This window comes from Barbus barbus (genome assembly GCF_936440315.1).
Source record: "Barbus barbus genome assembly, chromosome: 29".
Taxonomy (NCBI): Eukaryota; Metazoa; Chordata; class Actinopteri; order Cypriniformes; family Cyprinidae; genus Barbus; species Barbus barbus.
Genome location: NC_136757.1, coordinates 30,302,699 through 30,321,501, shown reverse-complemented (window position 1 = coordinate 30,321,501; position 18,803 = coordinate 30,302,699). Strand labels below are relative to the sequence as shown.

General features: G+C 39.5%; 1 protein-coding gene across 2 annotated transcripts; it reads right to left on the bottom strand.

Moving 5' to 3' along the window:
* Positions 1 to 27: 27 nt before the first annotated feature.
* On the bottom strand, positions 28 to 15,862 carry LOC306849616 (peroxisomal multifunctional enzyme type 2-like). Of its 2 annotated transcripts, XM_079384782.1 has the most exons (24): positions 15,654 to 15,862; positions 15,177 to 15,230; positions 14,994 to 15,101; positions 14,837 to 14,896; positions 14,047 to 14,068; positions 13,147 to 13,193; positions 12,191 to 12,275; positions 11,930 to 12,117; positions 11,150 to 11,241; positions 10,932 to 10,956; positions 9,557 to 9,685; positions 9,318 to 9,412; positions 8,189 to 8,419; positions 8,063 to 8,114; positions 7,915 to 7,986; positions 6,870 to 6,973; positions 6,718 to 6,783; positions 5,404 to 5,473; positions 5,109 to 5,215; positions 2,577 to 2,663; positions 2,396 to 2,479; positions 2,184 to 2,322; positions 911 to 1,032; positions 28 to 837 (listed from the first exon to the last, which is right to left on the bottom strand). In XM_079384782.1, the coding sequence occupies exons 1-24, from the start codon at positions 15,709 to 15,711 to the stop codon at positions 748 to 750; spliced, it is 2,187 nt and encodes a 728-aa protein (XP_079240908.1). In that variant the 5' UTR covers positions 15,712 to 15,862; the 3' UTR covers positions 28 to 747. The 2 variants fall into 2 exon arrangements, with proteins under 2 accessions (XP_079240908.1, XP_079240909.1); XM_079384783.1 differs by lacking the exons at positions 28 to 837; positions 911 to 1,032; positions 2,184 to 2,322 and having other exon boundaries at positions 2,422 to 2,500.
* Positions 15,863 to 18,803: the final 2,941 nt, after the last annotated feature.

The following is an 18,803-nucleotide window of genomic DNA, read 5'->3' as shown; positions in this document are numbered from 1 at the left end:
ATCCTTATTTCTTTGCTGGGTTTTGAATTTTTTATTAATGATTGTCATCTTTTATTATAAACATTAGTACAGTATTAGCCTTTGTATCAACATTATTGGAAATGTCTGAATAAATCAGAATCAAACAATCAGGTGATTAATGCAGACACTGCAAAAAACTTCCTTAGTATTTCAGTATAAATGAGTTCTGTCAAACGATTAATCATCCAAAATAAAAGTTTGTTTACATAATGTGTGTATTGTGTATATTTATTGTGCATGTATAAATGCATGCATGTGTATATTTTGAAAATATTTATGCAAATATGTATATTCATATAATTTGTATTATTTATAAATATTTAATATATAAACATACAATTTTTCTTAAATATATACATGCATGTGTATTTATATATACATAATAAAATATACACATTGCTGGTATGTAAACAAAAACATTCATTTTTGGATGCGATTGTGTAAGAAAAATCTGAATTCAAAGGCTAAACAAGATTATTTTTCTTGCCTCAGTGGCAGATATTTTTGCTTGTTTTCAGCAAAAACTACCACAATTAGTGTTTTGTTTTTTTAGAAAACAAGACTTAAGATATTAAATCATTTTACTTGTACAGTAAATGCATCTTGATTCAAGAATGTTTAGATATTTATACTAGAAAACAAGAGAATTTTTGCCGTGCAGATGTTCCCGGCGCTCATTAGTGGTGATGAATCTCCTTTATAAGCGCTGAGCGACGGCGTGGATCTTCAGAGTTTGGCATAGTCCTTCAGCACAGCCTCCAGCTTCTGGCTCAGCATGATGTTCCCTTTGACTTTCAGCTTGCCAGCGAAGAACGCCTGCGGGAGAAACAGCAGAACGAGCGTGAATATCAGGATGAGCGCGGCGGCAGACGTCTGAGAGACGCAGCACCTTCTGAGGGTTGAGTTTGCCCAGCACCACCTCCATGAAGTCCTCGTCTGAGACGGAGAAGGTCACGTCAGCTTTAGAGGCTCCTCTGTGCAGAGATCCTCGGCCCGTCTTCAGATCGATGGCTGCAAGAGCAGGACAGTCAAACATCATCTTCTGAGTCAGTAGCTGTTTCCATTCACCTATTTTTATGCGCATTTTGGGATATTGATTTGAAAAAACTCTGGATGGAAACACCAGGATGTGCATATATTCTAAAAATGCACATAAAATTCTTATCACAGTTTATACACGTTTTCTTACCAGATATTTAGCGCAAGTTAATCAGGAAGTGACGATTTTGTTCTCTTCAGTTCCCCGGATGGAAATGATGCTTTGTGTTTTATGTGATATTCCAATGTTGCGCGTGCGTTTAATTCGTAACTTTGGATGGAAACATGGCTAATGACTCTGTCCTGACTCAAGATTCTTAAATCAAGATGCACCAGGATTCGTACGGGAGTTAGAAATCCTTCAAATACTGAAAAATTTAATGTCACCATATCACCATATCCACACAAAATATGAACTGTTTTCAACATTGCTAATAATCAGAAATATTTCTTGAGCATCAAATCAAATTGTAATGATTTCTAAAAGATCATGTGACACTGAAAACTGGAGCAATGATGCAGAACATTCTGCTTTGCATCACAGGAATAAATTACATTTTAGAATATATTCAAATAGACGTTAATTTGATCATTTATATACTGTATGTTGGCTGTTTATATTCTGTAATGTTATATGTAATCCAGACAGGTGGTTTTAATAGCACAATAACATCTGATTTAAAGTGAAATGTGTGTAAACATGTTAAAACATGTTTAAAGTGCTGGAAATGCACCTTCAAAGAGGATCCATTTGAATTTGGAAAAGGTGTAAGAAGCCTATTTACTTGAGAAGCAAAATGCATCAAGATATGAAGTCTTGTTTACTGACATTTATGCTTAAAAACAAGAACAAATATCTGTTAATGGGATCAGAGAAATAATCTTGATTTTCCTTTGAATTAAGATGATTTTTCTTACTCCATTGGCAGATATTTCTGCTTGTTTTAATGATAAACTCACTTCATTTTGATCAATATTTCAGAAAACAAGACATTTTGCTTCTCAAGTGCATCTAGAAACATTCAAGAATGTTTAGATATTTATACTAGAAAACCAGACAGAAACACTCAGAGAATAATTTTTTTGCAGAGGATGATGATGATGATGATGTGTCTGTCACTCACTCCACTCTCGGACGGTTCTGCCGTCTTTGCAGATCTCCCATCCAAACACAGCGTTGACCTTCTTCACCAGCTCGTCTCCCGCGTCTCTGATCCTGCGTCCGATCTCAGCGAACACCAGGTCGCTCTGCAGGCCGTCGGCCTGTGTGAATGAACACCATCATCATCATCATGGCGAGTCTGATCACAGATTGTGTTAATAGTGAGAGACGTGCCTGCGGTGGCTCGGCGCTGACAGACGCTTCTGTGTGTAGATCTATATACGCTCCAGACAGCACCACATCGCCCGATTCCTTGACCTAGAACGCCAGAACAGATCACTGCAAGCGCTGCTGCATTCACTAATAGGACAAAGCTCTGGCCCAGGGCATTCTGGGAGAGCGAGCGCGTCCTCACCTTGCACTGGATGTGAATTCTGTTCGCTTCCTTCCACATCTCCGTCTGCAGACACTGTCCCGGATACACAGGCTTCACGAAACGCACCTGAAACACAGATCAGGGCTATTAACAGGGCTGTTAAAATGGGTGCAGGTTAATTAATCAGATTAATCACACATCAATTTGGACTGAGAATTCACCTCCAAGTCATTATTGTGATAAATGAGAAAAGCAATGAATAGACATTACAAAAAGTAGCTTTGCATAAATAATAATAAAAATGAATATTGAAATATTTTTTTTTTAATTGAAATGATACTGTAAATATGAAACTAAAGTGCCAGTATATGGCAGCGAGTTACTGTCTTAATGAGTGAATCATTCATTCAACCGATTCGTTCAAACAACTGATTCATTCAGAAATGATGCCTTTCATTCCTTCACTGCTGAGTGTGTGTGTTCACTGCTGAGTGTGTGTGTTCACTGCTGAGTGTGTGTTCACTGCTGAGTGTGTGTTCACTGCTGAGTGTGTGTGTTCACTGCTGAGTGTGTGTGTTCACTGCTGAGTGTGTGTTCACTGCTGAGTGTGTGTGTTCACTGCTGAGTGTGTGTGTTCACTGCTGAGTGTGTGTGTTCACTGCTGAGTGTGTGTGTTCACTGCTGAGTGCGCAGTGTGTGTTCACTGCTGAGTGCGCAGTGTGTGTTCACTGCTGAGTGCGCAGTGTGTGTTCACTGCTGAGTGCGCAGTGTGTGTTCACTGCTGAGTGCGCAGTGTGTGTTCACTGCTGAGTGCGTGTTCACTGCTGAGTGCGTGTTCACTGCTGAGTGTGTGTGTGTTCACTGCTGAGTGTGTGTGTGTTCACTGCTGAGTGTGTGTGTGTTCACTGCTGAGTGTGTGTGTGTTCACTGCTGAGTGTGTGTGTGTTCACTGCTGAGTGTGTGTGTGTTCACTGCTGAGTGTGTGTGTTCACTGCTGAGTGTGTGTGTTCACTGCTGAGTGTGTGTGTTCACTGCTGAGTGTGCAGTGTGTGTGTTCACTGCTGAGTGTGCAGTGTGTGTTCACTGCTGAGTGTGCAGTGTGTGTTCACTGCTGAGTGTGCAGTGTGTGTTCACTGCTGAGTGTGCAGTGTGTGTTCACTGCTGAGTGTGCAGTGTGTGTTCACTGCTGAGTGTGTGTGTGTGTTCACTGCTGAGTGTGTGTGTGTGTTCACTGCTGAGTGTGTGTGTGTGTGTGTGTGTGTGTGTGTTCACTGCTGAGTGTGTGTGTGTGTGTGTGTGTTCACTGCTGAGTGTGTGTGTGTTCACTGCTGAGTGTGTGTGTGTTCACTGCTGAGTGTGTGTGTGTGTGTGTGTGTTCACTGCTGAGTGTGTGTGTGTGTTCACTGCTGAGTGTGTGTGTGTGTGTGTGTGTGTGTTCACTGCTGAGTGTGTGTGTGTGTTCACTGCTGAGTGTGTGTGTGTGTTCACTGCTGAGCGTGTGTGTGTGTGTGTGTGTGTGTGTGTGTGTGTGTGTGTGTTCACTGCGTGTGTGTGTGTGTGTGTGTGTGTGTGTGTGTTCACTGCGTGTGTGTGTGTGTGTGTGTGTGTGTGTGTTCACTGCGTGTGTGTGTGTGTGTGTGTGTGTGTTCACTGCTGAGTGTGTGTGTTCACTGCTGAGTGTGTGTGTGTGTGTGTGTGTGTGTGTGTGTTCACTGCTGAGTGTGTGTGTGTGTGTTCACTGCTGAGTGTGTGTGTGTGTGTTCACTGCTGAGTGTGTGTGTGTGTGTGTTCACTGCTGAGTGTGTGTGTGTGTGTTCACTGCTGAGTGTGTGTGTGTGTGTGTGTGTGTGTTCACTGCTGAGTGTGTGTGTGTGTGTGTGTGTGTGTGTGTGTGTGTGTGTGTGTGTGTGTTCACTGCTGAGTGTGTGTGTGTGTGTTCACTGCTGAGTGTGTGTGTTCACTGCTGAGTGTGTGTGTGTGTGTGTGTGTGTGTTCACTGCTGAGTGTGTGTGTGTGTGTGTGTGTTCACTGCTGAGTGTGTGTGTGTTCACTGCTGAGTGTGTGTGTGTTCACTGCTGAGTGTGTGTGTGTGTGTGTGTGTGTGTGTGTTCACTGCTGAGTGTGGCCTTAAACACAATATGAACTTCTTGTTTATTGAATAGGTATATTGTCAAGTCAATATTATTTGTATAGAGCTTTTAACAATGCAAATTGTGTCAAAGCAGCTTTACATCGGCTTGATATAGAGCTGGGTGGCTTTATATCAGCTTTACAGTATTTAGACGGGGAAATAGTTATATTGTATTGAAGAATTGTATAAATCTATTCATATATAGATATTGGGGAGGATCAGTACTCTTCCTGGTCTAATATTGCTAAACTATACCCTATGATATAAATATAAGAGGCTCATTTATTTTTTTGTGCTCATATCTTGAATTTTAGGCTCATATAACTGTATTCTAATAGATTTCATCATGCAGTCAGTCTTAACTGCACCCAAATAAACACGTTAAATTGACAGCCCTGGTCATTAAAGTGGAATCCCATCACGTCTCGATGCTGTTTTACCTTGATGGACTTGAATCTGGACACGTCGTTCCCTGCGTACTGCTTCAGAACATGACGAGCGGCGAAGCCAAACGAACACAGGCCGTGCAGGATGGGAGACTTGAATCCTGAGGATCATTTCAAGATCAAGCTTCAACAATCAGAAGCTGTTTAAAAGCTGAAGTGTGTTATTCTGTCATTGGTCGGTCAAACTGATAATCCCGCCCCAAACTCGCTCCATTGGTTGACTGCATATTAAACTGGAATATTTTAACAGCCACAAAATGACACGCTTCCTGTTAAAGAGCGTCTTTACCTCCCATCGCAGCGAAATTGGGGTCGATGTGCAGCGGGTTCCAGTCACCGCTCAGTCTGTACAGAGCCGCCTGAACACCAACAAACACACATCAATAAACAAACAAGCACACACCAAACAAACAAACACACATCAACAAACAAACAAGCACACACCAAACAAACAAACACACATCAACAAACAAACAAGCACACACCAAACAAACAAACACACATCAACAAACAAACAAGCACACACCAAACAAACAAACACACATCAACAAACAAACAAGCACACACCAAACAAACAAACACACATCAACAAACAAACAAGCACACACCAAACAAACAAACACACATCAACATAAACCACATTTATATACAATACTGTCAAAAGCTTTAAATTGTTTCTGAAAGAAGTCTCTTCTGCTCATCAAAGCTGCATTTATTTGATCAAAAATGCAATAAAAATGTGAAATATTATTACAGTGTAAAACTGCTGTTTTCTATGTGAATATGTGTTAAACTGTAATGTATTTCTGTGATGTGCAGCTGTATTTCCAGCATCATTACTCCAGTCTTCAGTGTCACATGATCTTCAGAAATCATAATAATATACTGATTTACTGATCAACAAACATTTCTGATTATTATCAATGTTGAAAACAGTCGTGCTGCTCAGTATTTTTGTGGAAACTGTGATACATTTTATTTTTCAGGATTCACAGATGAATAGAAAGTTCAAAAGAACAGCATTTATTTGAAACAGAAATCTTTTGCAACATTTAAATGTGACCCTGGACCACAAATATGTGTCTTATGTGTCAATTTTGTGAAATTGAGATGTATACATCATCTGAAGCTGAATAAATAATCTCTCCATTGATGTATGGTTTGTTATGATAGGACAATATTTGTCTGAGATACAACTATTAGAAAATCTGGAATCTGAGGGAGCAAAAAAATCTAAATATTGAGAAAATCTCCTTTAAAGTTGTTCAAATGAAGTTCTTAGCAATGCATATTACTAATCAAAAATGAAGTTTTGATATATTTACGGTAAGAAACTTACTAAATATCTTCATGGAACAGGATCTTAATATCCTAATGATTTTTGTCATAAAAGAGAAATGTATAATTTTGATCCATACAATGTATTGTTGTCTATTGCTACAGATATACCTGTGTTACTGATGACTGCTTTTGTGCTGCAGGACACGTGTGTCTTTTGATCAATTGAATGCATCCTTGATGAATAAAAGTATTAATTTCTTTAAGAAAACCCAAACTTCTGAACAGTAGTGCAGTTCCAGGAACATTATGGTGTGAATCTCACCTGATCTGTAGATGTCTGATCCACAATCACAGCGTCTGGAGGTCTGTCTGGAAGAGGAGCTGAGACCTGAAACAGTAATCCATTCTTTAATGACTGTTTGTGACACAATCCAGCTGAAGGTGTTACATGGCTTTTATGAGTGTTTGATTCACCACAGCCTTCTGGGACGATCGCTTCCCTCCGAATCCTCCAGAGCCAACAACGAACACCGAGAACTGATTATAACACACCAGCTCACGCTCGCTGTACGTATGAACTGAAATAGACACTACAGGTCAGCAGTAATACTCTGAAAGAAATTAATACTTGTATTCATCAAGGAGACGCATTACATCAATCAAAAGTGTCAGTAAAGATTTCTGTTACAAAAGATTTCTGTTTCATATAAATGCTGTTCTTTTGAACTTTCTATTCATCTGTGAATCCTGAAAAATAAAATGTATCAGTTTCCACAAAAATATTATGCAGCACAACTGTTTCCATGCAGCAAAAAATCATTCTCTTATTCAGTGTTTGTCTTGTTTTCTAGTATAAATATCTAAACATTCTTGAATCAAGATGCATTTACTGGACAAGTAACATGATTTAAGATATTAGTCTTGTTTTCTGTAAAAAATTTTTTTTTTTAGTTTTTCCTTAAAACAAGCAGAAATATCTGCCAATGAGGCAAGAAAAATTTACTTGTTCAGTCTTTGAATTAAGATCATTTTTCTCACCCCATTGGCAGATATTTCTGCTTGTTTTAAGGAAAAACTAAATTTTTAATTTTTTTGAAAATGACTTAATATCTTAAATCATTTTGCTTGTTCTAGAAAATACTAGAAAACAAGACAAAATACTAAGTAAGAAAATAATTTTTTGCAGTGTAACATGGATAATAATCAGAAATGTTTGTTGATCAGTAAATCAGTATATTATTATGATTTCTGAAGATCATGTGACACTGAAGACTGGAGTAATGATGCTGGAAATACAGCTGCAGATCACAGAAATACATTACACTTTAACACATATTCACAGAGAAAACAGATGTTTTAAATTACAATAATATTTAAAAAAATTATTGTATGTTTGATAAAATAAACGCAGCCTTGATGAGCAGAACAGACATTTGGAAATGCTGCAAACCCCAAACTTTTGATGTGGAGTGATGTCACTCTCATTAGTTAAACTGGTGGAAGCTCGTCTATAACTCACCGTCCAGCAGGATGACCATTCCTGATCCTTTATCCAGCACATCAGCCACGGTGGCCCGAGACGTCAGAGTCCCTGAGGAGAGAGAAACATCTTCAGCATCCACGTGAGCGGACAGCATCAGCAGATACGGTGTGTTTGCTGTGGTCACCTGAGGTGGGCAGCGGTCTGAACATCTCCAGATACTGCTCTCCATGCAGCAGCTGCAACACACACACCGGTCACACACACACGCGGATCAACATGTGAACAGACGGATGGATGGATGGATGTTTACCCTGGTGAAGTCGATGTCGAGGCCTGGGATGCTGCCGAGGCCTGTCATGGCGCTCTGGGCCGGAATCACTCCAAACGTGGGAAGACAGCTGAAGTCCTCGTGGCCTTCATAGAGGAACTTGAGGTGGTCAGGCTCTCTGGTGGACATCCCCACTCCCAGAGCGTACAGAATACAGTTCATGTGTGTGTAAGAGAAGCTCATCTCCGGCAGCGTCTGTCCCACAGCCAGCGACTGACCAACACAACAACACCTTATACAGGAGCTGTCCAGAGACTCAACACTACTGATCAATGTGTACACTGCACTTCATGCTTTTCCTTAATATACGTCTTGCAAATATCTAAACATCAAGATTACTTATGATTTAAGAAAATGTTCTCATCCTCAGGATCATCTGAGATCAGGATGAGTGTTTCTTCATCAGGTTTGTAGAAATGTGTCTCTGCATCAGTGTCTCAGCAATGGATGCTCTGCAGTGAATGGGTGCCGTCAGAATGAGAGTCCAAACAGCTGATAAAAACATCACAATAATCCACACCACTCCAGTCCATCAGTTAACATCTGGAGAAGACTAAAGCTGAAACTAATCCAGCATTAAGATGTTTTTAACTAAAACATGAGTCCATAATAACTCTTCCTCCAGTGAAAAAGTGCATCTCCTGTTGTCTCTCACATCAAAATCCAGCCACATATTTGTTTAGAGCTGTTTTGATCTGTGCAGATTTCTCTCCTGATTCAGACCAGAACACTTTTTCACTGGAGGAAGAGTTATTATGGACTCTATGGTATTTTAGTTAAAAACGTCATAATGCTGGATTAGTTTCATCTTTTGTCTTCTCCAGATGTTAACTGATGGACTGGAGTGGTGTGGATTATTGTGATGTTTTTATCAGACTCTCATTCTGACGGCACCCATTCACTGCAGAGCATCCATTGCTGAGACACTGATGCAGAGACACATTTATACAAACCTGATGAAGAAACAAACTCATCCTGATCTCAGATGATCCTGAGGGTGAACACATTTAGCATCTCCAGTGATTTAAGGATGTTCAGATGGAAAGCGGGACAGTAATAGTGATAGTGAGGAAGAACACCGTGTTCTTCGGTGTGTTGATGATGTTCTCACAGGGTTTGTTCCGGCGGATGCTCCGGTCGGATTGGCTCTGATTCCACGTTCCTCTTCCACTCTGGACAGAACCTCCACCAGCGTCTGCAGCGACTCTTCATCAACACAGTGAGTAAGGTAATTAGCTCTGATGTGCACTAACGAGGCTGAAGCGCTCTGGACATTCTCTCCAAACTTCTTCCAAGCGTTTGGTGTCCTAACGAGCTGTAATAGTGTATAATAGTGTGAGTGTGGTTTACCCTGGATGCTGGCGGGTTTGCTGGCGTCAGTAAAGTCACAGATCTCGTTCCAAGCGTCTCGAACCGTCTCCGGCGTCATGTCCCTGTTCTTCTGCCGCACGGTTCGGCCCAGACTCCTCTCCCAGCGCACTGCAGGACAGCATCAGTAGCACAGGTATATTTATATCAATAGATAACAATACATTGTATGGATCAAAATTATACATTTCTCTATTATGACAAAAATCATTAGGATATTAAGATCATGTTCCATGAAGATATTAAATTTCCTACTGTAAATATCAAAACTTCATTTTTGATTAGTAATATGCATTGCTAAGAACTTCATTTGAACAACTTTAAAGGAGATTTTCTCAATATTTAGATTTTTTTGCTCCCTCAGATTCCAGATTTTCTAATAGTTGTATCTCAGCCAAATATTGTCCTATCATAACAAACCATACATCAATGGAAATATTATTTATTCAGCTTCAGATGATGTATACATCTCAATTTCAAAAATTGACCCTTATTTTTTGTGGTTGACGGTCACAGATCTCTAGAGGTTACAGCTGACATTAACCTGCATTATTCAGTGATCAGATCCCAGAAATCACATGAAGACTGAAACCCAGTCAGAGGGGATCAAAGACGGATTCTGAACACAGTAATTTGCAACACTTTATTACTGTGAAGCTGCTTTGAAACGCTGTAGGAGTTTTCCACACACTCATATCAGAGGCTCTCAACAGGCTTTCTGCTTTATTTCAACATTTGCTGTGAAAACCACAGCGGTCATGTGATCTGGGCACCTGATTTTGTGATTTTAATTATTATTAGGTGTAAAAGGGTTTAAATCCATATGTGACCCTGGAGCACAAAACCAGTCAGAAGGGTCAATTTTTCAAAATTGAGATTAATTCTTCATCTGAAGCTGAATAAATAATCTTTCCATTGATGTATGGTTTGTTATGAGAGGACAATATTTGTCTGAGATACAACTATTAGAAAATCTGGAATCTGAGGGAGCAAAAAAATCTAAATATTGAGAAAATCTCCTTTAAAGTTGTTCAAATTAAGTTCTTAGCAATGCATATTACTAATCAAAAATTAAGTTTTTATATATTTATGGTAGGAAATTGACTAAATATCTTCATGGAACATGATCTTAATATCCTAATGATTTTTGGCATAAAAGAGAAATGTATAATTTTGAGCCATTCACTGTATTGTTGGCTATTGCTACAAATATACCCCAGCGACTTAAGTCTGGTTTTCTGCTGCAGGGTCAGATATAAGGACTAGTAATGCTGATTGTGTACATAAGAGTGAGTCATGGATCTATTTCTGATGTGGATCTTCTCCCACAGAGATCATTAGGTTCAGCAGAACTTACATTTGCCGATCCATCCAGCGCCGACCTAAAACACAAAGAGCAGCTGATGAGTTTCAGAATAAACACATTTACACGTATGCACTGATCAGACGCTTTAATCTGCAACTAATGCATTCAAGGTACAGTATACACTCATTCAGTCCATGCTTTCCCTTCAAATCAAAGCCATGAGCCTAGCATCTCTGTAGTGTGTGAGCCTCAGGAGCGTTCCTGCACACCTCAAACAGCCCTCCGTTCTCCTGACACGCTTCATGACACAGCCACAGCACCAGCGGCGCCACGTACTCCGCCTTCAGCGACTGCACCAGATCTGACACAGACGGAGAGAACGTGACACATCTAAAGTACAATTATGATGAACAATTCAACTAATCTGACCTCCAAATCAAACTCCAGTGTTATTCAGCCCTAAATAGAACCAACAAATTGGCAAATTACTTATCAAAATATTAAAAGAAAGACAAATCCTTTCAAAATATCAACTTGACTTACAAATATAGAAGACATAAAAAAATCCTGGATTCCTAGAGAACAGCGACCATGCAAACACTGTGACACCAAATACACCTTAATTATTTTGTGGTGTAATTATATTCTGTATTTTCCACATCTAAAATGCTTTGGCAATACTATAACACAAATGTCATGCCAATAAAGCAACTATATATAAAATATTCATAAAATAAAAAATATTGTTCATAAATCATTTTCATAAACTTAAACCTGTATAACTTTTTCTTGGTTTCACTTTTTAAAAAATTTTTTTACTTCAATAATCTGCCATGGGTCTTCTTTAAAATGAGACCAAACTTAACTCTGTGCTCCCAAGCTTCACATTTTTATGACCATTTTTTGACACTTTTATTGATGCACAAGGGATATTTTGCAGCTAGTTTGACTGCCATCTCATCCTCTCTGAGTATATAGTGTAGAGTCATTTAGAGAGAAAAAAGAACAATTCAATGCTTCGGTGTGTTTGAGAGTCAGAGATGTTGAACCTGGAGGCATGACGGTCTCGGTGAGGCGGGATCCTGCGGTCGGAGCGACCGTGTTGCAGTGGATGTTGTATTTCTGTCCTTCGATGGCCAGCGTGTTGGACAGCCCCAGCAGACCCAGCTTGGCTGCGCTGTAGTTGGCCTGGCCGAAGTTCCCGTAGATTCCTGCTGCCGACGACGTCATGATGATCCTGAGAACAGAGTCGAGAGCCGTGACCATCGGCTGGGGAGAACCACAGATGGCTTTTACAGATCTGAACAAACCTCCCAAACTTCTGGTTCTTCATGTGGTTCCAGGCGGCCCGTGTGACGAGGAAGGAGCCCCTCAGGTGCACTCGCTGAATCAGGTCTGAAATCAGATTCACAAAACATCTTCAGGGTAAAAGTAGCTCATAACTCGCAGATTCAGGAGAAAATCTTACAAATAATGGGCGTATCAGTTCTACATTATTGCTCTAAGATTATTTCACAAAGTGTTTAGCCCTAAAACTAGCTCCTAAATCTGTGAAAGGTCAGGAGCAGTGAAGAGGAGTCCGAAGTCACAAACCATCCTAAAATAGCTGTTTCTGGAAATCTGCCTCGGAACGTAAACAGTTTAGAAATATTTGACGATAATGAGCTTTTAAAAAGATATCTCCTTTGGTTTTGGGGGTTATCTCAACTCTAAATGTTCCTTTGATTAGATCCTTGTTTTCATTAATCAGCTGGACAAGAAGTAACAGATGTTCTTGAGTCCAGTTTGCTTTTCTGTTACGTTTGCATGTCTTACTATCAGCCGTGATTATTCTACTCTGTTCATTAAAAGGCTGTTTATATGCATATTCACTAATTGTTTATGAGAAGCATACAGGCTGACAATTAGCTGAACATATACTTGTTTAATTAATGACAGCCTGCATTTTCAAATCTTTATTTGAATGTGGCAACATAATATCATGCTCTATGAATAAATCTCTGACAGAGACTATCAGCCAATCACTGTGTGCATAGTTAATAAGCATGCTGACATCATCCATAGCAACGAGGTAAACCCCGCCCCCTTACTCTGAGTTTAAGACTTCTCTCTATTCCTCAGTACAAGTTTATCTCAGCAGCTTTGTGAATAGGATTTAAGAGAAAACTCTTAGATAATAACTTTACTGCCATTTAGGAGCACTCTTAGTGGTGAGATCCAATGGGCCGTGATCTTTATTTGCTATTAGTTGATTGTTGATACGTACCCCAGTCCACATCGCTGGTCCTGGCGAACGATCGGTCCCGCAGAATCCTTCAGAAAACAGCAGAATCACAGCTCACGCCACACACAGTCACAAAGTTACTTTTAAAAGTAATGCATTACAATATTGTATTCCACTCTAAAAAAAAGTTACTAATTACGTTACTTAGTTACTTTTTATGGAAAGTGATGCGATACGTTACTTTTGAGTTATTTTGTAAATCTGGGCAGGGCTTGCGTGTTTGTTTTTAATATAAAAAGTCCTTCTTTTACAAACGAAAACACCTTTCACACCAAAAGTGAAGTGAATCCGGCTCAGACTGAAGGAAATGTAGATTCAGGTCTGTACAGTAGAGGGCGCCGCTCAAACTAATCACATGAAGAATATGAAGCAGGAGAAGAAAGTTCAACACTATTCAGCAATAACTCAAATTAAACACGTGTAATTTTTACTTATTATGGTTGAATTGTAACAAAGACATTGGTTAATAAAATGGGATTAATTACATAAATGATATTTGTCGTATTTAACATATAATTGCAGGTTTGTATAATATTCTGAGTTTGAATTTGACTGTTTTTATTGATTTTGAGGAACACTGAATCTCTTTTTGTGCAGGTGAGATGAGTAAATACATGTTCATATTTAGTCAAAACTAAAGTAAGATCATAATTCCCTGAAGATTCCAAAAAATCCTGCAGTTTCCAAAATTTCTGGAAAGTTTCCTGGAAATTGTCCACATTTTTGCAATAAAGTAACTGCTGTTACTTATTTGAAAAAGTAACTCAGATTTTTCTCTCCAAACTAAAAAGTAATGCGTTACTTTAAAAAAGTAATCTGATTACATAGCTCATGTTACTTGTAATGCATTACCCCCAGCACTGATCACAAGCATCCACTTACCCGGCGTTATTCACCACGATATCTGCAAAACAACACAAACTGCTCATGAGCACTCAGAAAAAACAGCAGCAGAATTAATCACCGTCAGACATTAATGCATTGATTTAAGAAATCATTTACACTCAAATTCCTTGCATGTTTAGTATTTTATTTGCACTAAAATGCAAAAGTGTAGAGAGCAACAGTCGTTGTGAAACCTGTTCTCATTAATAAACTTATTTTTAAAATAATCATATTGAAAACTAAATTACCCATGATGCTGCATAGAAAATCAATCCAATCAGAGAGTCACGTCAAGCAAGTCAAAATACTTCAATACTTGTGTGTGTGTGTGTATATGCATTTTTGCAATAAACGTAAAATATGTTGTTTCTACAGATAAAATCAATAATTTTCATAATTGTAACCAAAGTTAAAATGCATTATAATATGTGAAGGTCTGTTTGTTTTGTGTGTTAATGCATAGATCAGTATAATTATGTATTATAGCTGTGGTTACAATTATTCATTAGATCATAAAATGCAGTATAAGGTGCATTACAAGGAATAATTAATGCATTAAAACTATTTTTATAATGCATTATATATAAAGGCCAGGTTGGTGTGTTTCATGGCTTTTAATGCTTTAAAAAAAGACTTTTAAAATCCCTATGGAAAAAAAATTAATGGAAAAAATAGTTCCGGAACCAATGCCACTGTCAAGCTGGACAGGCTCTCATGCACTCTATAGAAATACTGGAGATGATGCACAAATAAATATTAAATAATATTCCAGGTCTGGAAACAGCACCTATTCGTCCAAACGCATCCAGCGCCGTCTGGATGAGCTTCTCACCGTCTTCCACTGAATCTGTGAGGTGAAGAAACCAGAGGTCATCATGAACACACATGTGAATCACAGGTAAGTTACTGCACATCTGAGCTGGAGTCGATTCATCATCACTGACCGTAATTGGCCACGGCTTTGCCTCCTTTAGCTCTGATCTCCTCCACCACTTTATCAGCAGCTGCTGAGCTCCTGCCACCTCCTTTAATATCTCCTCCCAGATCATTGACTGTGAAGAACAGAGAGCGAATCGTGAGTCGCGACTCACTTGAACTGAATCAATGATCCGGTCAGAGCGACTCACCGATGACAGCGGCTCCTCTCTGACCGAAAGCCAGCGCATATTCCCTCCCCAAACCTGCAAAACACACACGATTAACACGATTATCTGAGTGAATTATGAATATCTGCCTTATCTAACCTGAATCACACCATCACGAGCCAGTCACTGGCTCTTATCTGCTGTTTGTACTTTGATCGACACACAAAAGCTGCAAAACAGCACGCTTAAGTACTTAGAAAGGCCTTGAAACTTAACATTGCGCAAAATAACGCACGTTAATAAACATAAAACATCTTTATTAATGCGTCAGCAGTAAATTTCACAATAAAATACAGAGGTTTGTGGTTGATGTTGTCTGTTTAGTGCTCAGAAAGCGTCTGTCTGATGCATTAACGCATTAAACTTCTGCAGCACTCATTATATTCCTCTATTGATGATTCTGCATTAATATATTTGCATTATTTGCATAAATGCGTGAGTTTATGATGATAAACTGACCTCCTCCGGCTCCAGTCACCAGCACGACTCTGCCGTCGAAAGTCAAAGGCGCTGACATCTTCAGATGATGTATGTTTTTGTGTTTATTATGAAGATGACTGAGGTGATGTTTTTACTCTCAAAGTCTGCAGATGCTTCAGTATATATATCTATGATGCTTCTGCGCTGAAACGCTCCGCCGTGACTTTTGCCCCACTTCCGCGAACGGCGCGGTGACGTCACCGAGCAGCGGCCAATCAGATCCGCGCGTCTTCTCTCCACCAGGCGGCACGTGACTCTTATTTATGCGCGTTATATTTATATTTATAGTGATGAATAATGCTGAATATAAACAGCTGATGTTTGAGCTGCTCTTTTACAGTCAATGAGAGTCTTAATGTGTAAAATTGTGAGTGATGTCAGGAATATTTACATAAATTTGAATGTATTATTTGCATATAACCTACAAAAGCAGCTGATTTTATAGCGCTTTAATAGAAACTAAAGTGCTGACTGTACAGATTTAGTATCATTTGACTAATACACAGTTTATTTGTAAGTTTCAACTCTATTCGTTTTGTAGGCTACTTATATTATTATTGTATTTTATAATTCTTTGTTAGATGTAAATTGCGGGAGTAAACACCTTTTCTATTTTAAAGCCCCGCCCTCTAAATCTACCTCAGCCAATCCGATGTCAGAAACCCCTGGACCCAAAATGACTGACAGGCAAAGAGCGTTTCTGATTGGCTGACAATAATGACTTTTTATATGTGATATATTACAAAAAAGAAAAGAAAAAAAGCAGCATAATTAAATTGCATTTTTATTTATAGTTGGTGTGTGCCACTGTAATAATCCATAACACACACATATCACTCTAACACACACGCCACTCTAACACACACACGCCACTCTAACACACACACACCACTCTAACACACACACACCACTCTAACACACACACCACTCTAACACACACACACCACTCTAACACACACACACCACTCTAACACACACACACCACTCTAACACACACACACCACTCTAACACACACACACCACTCTAACACACACACACACCACTCTAACACACACACACACCACTCTAACACACACACACCACTCTAACACACACACACCACTCTAACACACACAGAGAGAAAGAGTCGGAGATCACAGAACATAATCCATTACACATTTAGGAAATGTAATCAGACTACTTTTTATTAGATAACTTGAAACTTTAGACCTAACTTGTTATTATTAATACAATAAAATACGAAGAGTAAGAAAACATATTCCATTTGTTGTTATCAACAACATGAAGTGCATTACAGTTTTTGCCCGTTGCTTGAACACATTTTGCAAAACTTCGCTCATTGTGCCAAAACTCTAAACATGACACAACACTGGGAAATATACCATTCACATCTGTGCCAAATTGAAACTCTACTCTCAAAACCTAAACTCTGCTATCAAAACCTAACATTCCTTTGTCAAAATGTAACTGTTGACAAAATGACACATACTTGCATCATATGCAAACACTTTCAGATCAGGGGGAACACACTGGTCTACTTTATATAAAACACTGCAGTCTTTGATTTTCATTGTTTATTCAGAAGGCATATTTTCAAACAACCAAAAAAGCAAATAGGCCTCAATATTGTACATTGCAGCACTGTGCATTGCAGTACCATGAATTCAGATAAAGCTAAAAAAAAAAAAAAAAAAAAACAGTAATAGAAAAAAACACTATACTGTAAACACAAAAAATCATGACAATTGTGCATACGTGGGCTCATGGATCCCGCCGTCTGTTGGGGTCTGGCCACAGGACCTCATCGACATCGCAAGCAATGTCTTCTCCCGCTAGGCACCGGGGAAAATATCCTCTTGCATGTCGAAACCATCCATGGATTGCGGTCACCTGAATGTCGCCGCAGGCCTGTTCCATTGCCTGCAGAAGAGGCATGCGGGCATGTGGTTGGCGGTCATATACACGCCATCTCCAAGCCGAAAAAAATTCCTCTATAGGGTTTAAAAATGGTGAGTAAGGGGGCAAGTATACCACTTCAAATTGATTGTGGTTGGTGAACCAGGCCTGGACCAGAGCAGCCCGATGGAAACTGACATTATCCCATATCACCACAAACCTGGGCTGATCTGGTCTGTTCTGTACAACTATATTATGGACAGCATCTAGAAATGTGAGTATATGTTGGCTATTGTATGGACCTAGTTTTGCACGATGATGCAGAAGCCCTCGAAGGCTTATGGCGGCACACAATGTGATATTTCCCCCGCGCTGCCCTGGGACGTGCACAATTGCCCTTTGGCCAATTACATTACGACCCCGTCATCTTGTTTTGCTCAGGTCGAATCCAGCTTCATCAATGAAAATGAATTCATGAGGCTGTGCAGCTCCACCCATGGCCAAGATTCTCTGTAAAAAAAAAAGAAAAGAACATACTGTACTACAGTGCTACACATACAGAACCCTCACCCCATCACACAGGTACCTGTGTAGCTCTCAGAATGGATCCATGTGGTACTGATATGGTACATATTCAGCTGCTACTGGATTTCACCAATACTGTATTGTAAATGTAAAGGACAGTTACACTTACCCGTACATATTCAGCTCGAAGTCCTTTGACCCGGTTACTGTTCCTCTCAAATGGGACTCTGTAGAGCTGCTTCATGGTGATGCTGTGTTTTCCCAAGATGCGTCTGATGGTGGTGATGCTCACATGGTTTATGTTGTTGAACACTTGCCTGTCTGCAAGTATTTTCTGTCGTAGCTGGTGGAGACGGATGGCATTGTCTGCCCTCACTAGGTCCACAACGGCAAGTTCCTGCTGTTGTGTGAACAGGCGTTGGCGTCCTCCCCCAGAAGGTCTTCGAGTCATTCTAGAGAAATACAACCACATATTGTCATCGGTTTGCTTATTTTTCTTACAGTACTTTACTGTATATATTGTATCATCCACTGTACAACACTGCACTTCAATATAAGTAATCATGGTATGTTTCACAAAAACTACCACTTTGGCTGCAAAAGGAGCATTAGCACCCTGCAATACCCTGTACACTTGATATGGTAATGTGATATACTGTACAACAGTGCTATAAAAACCATCTGAGTAGAGTAGAAGGTAGAGAGGT

Coding starts and splice junctions, on each gene's coding strand:
- LOC306849616 (XM_079384782.1), bottom strand. CDS start 15,711: ATGTCAGCGCCTTTGACTTTCGACGGCAGAGTCGTGCTGGTGACTGGA. Junction 12,276..13,146: donor GACCAGCGATGTGGACTGGG/GTACGTATCAAC, acceptor ATCTGATTTCAG/ACCTGATTCAGCGAGTGCAC. Junction 9,413..9,556: donor CAAACCCGCCAGCATCCAGG/GTAAACCACACT, acceptor GTGTTGATGAAG/AGTCGCTGCAGACGCTGGTG.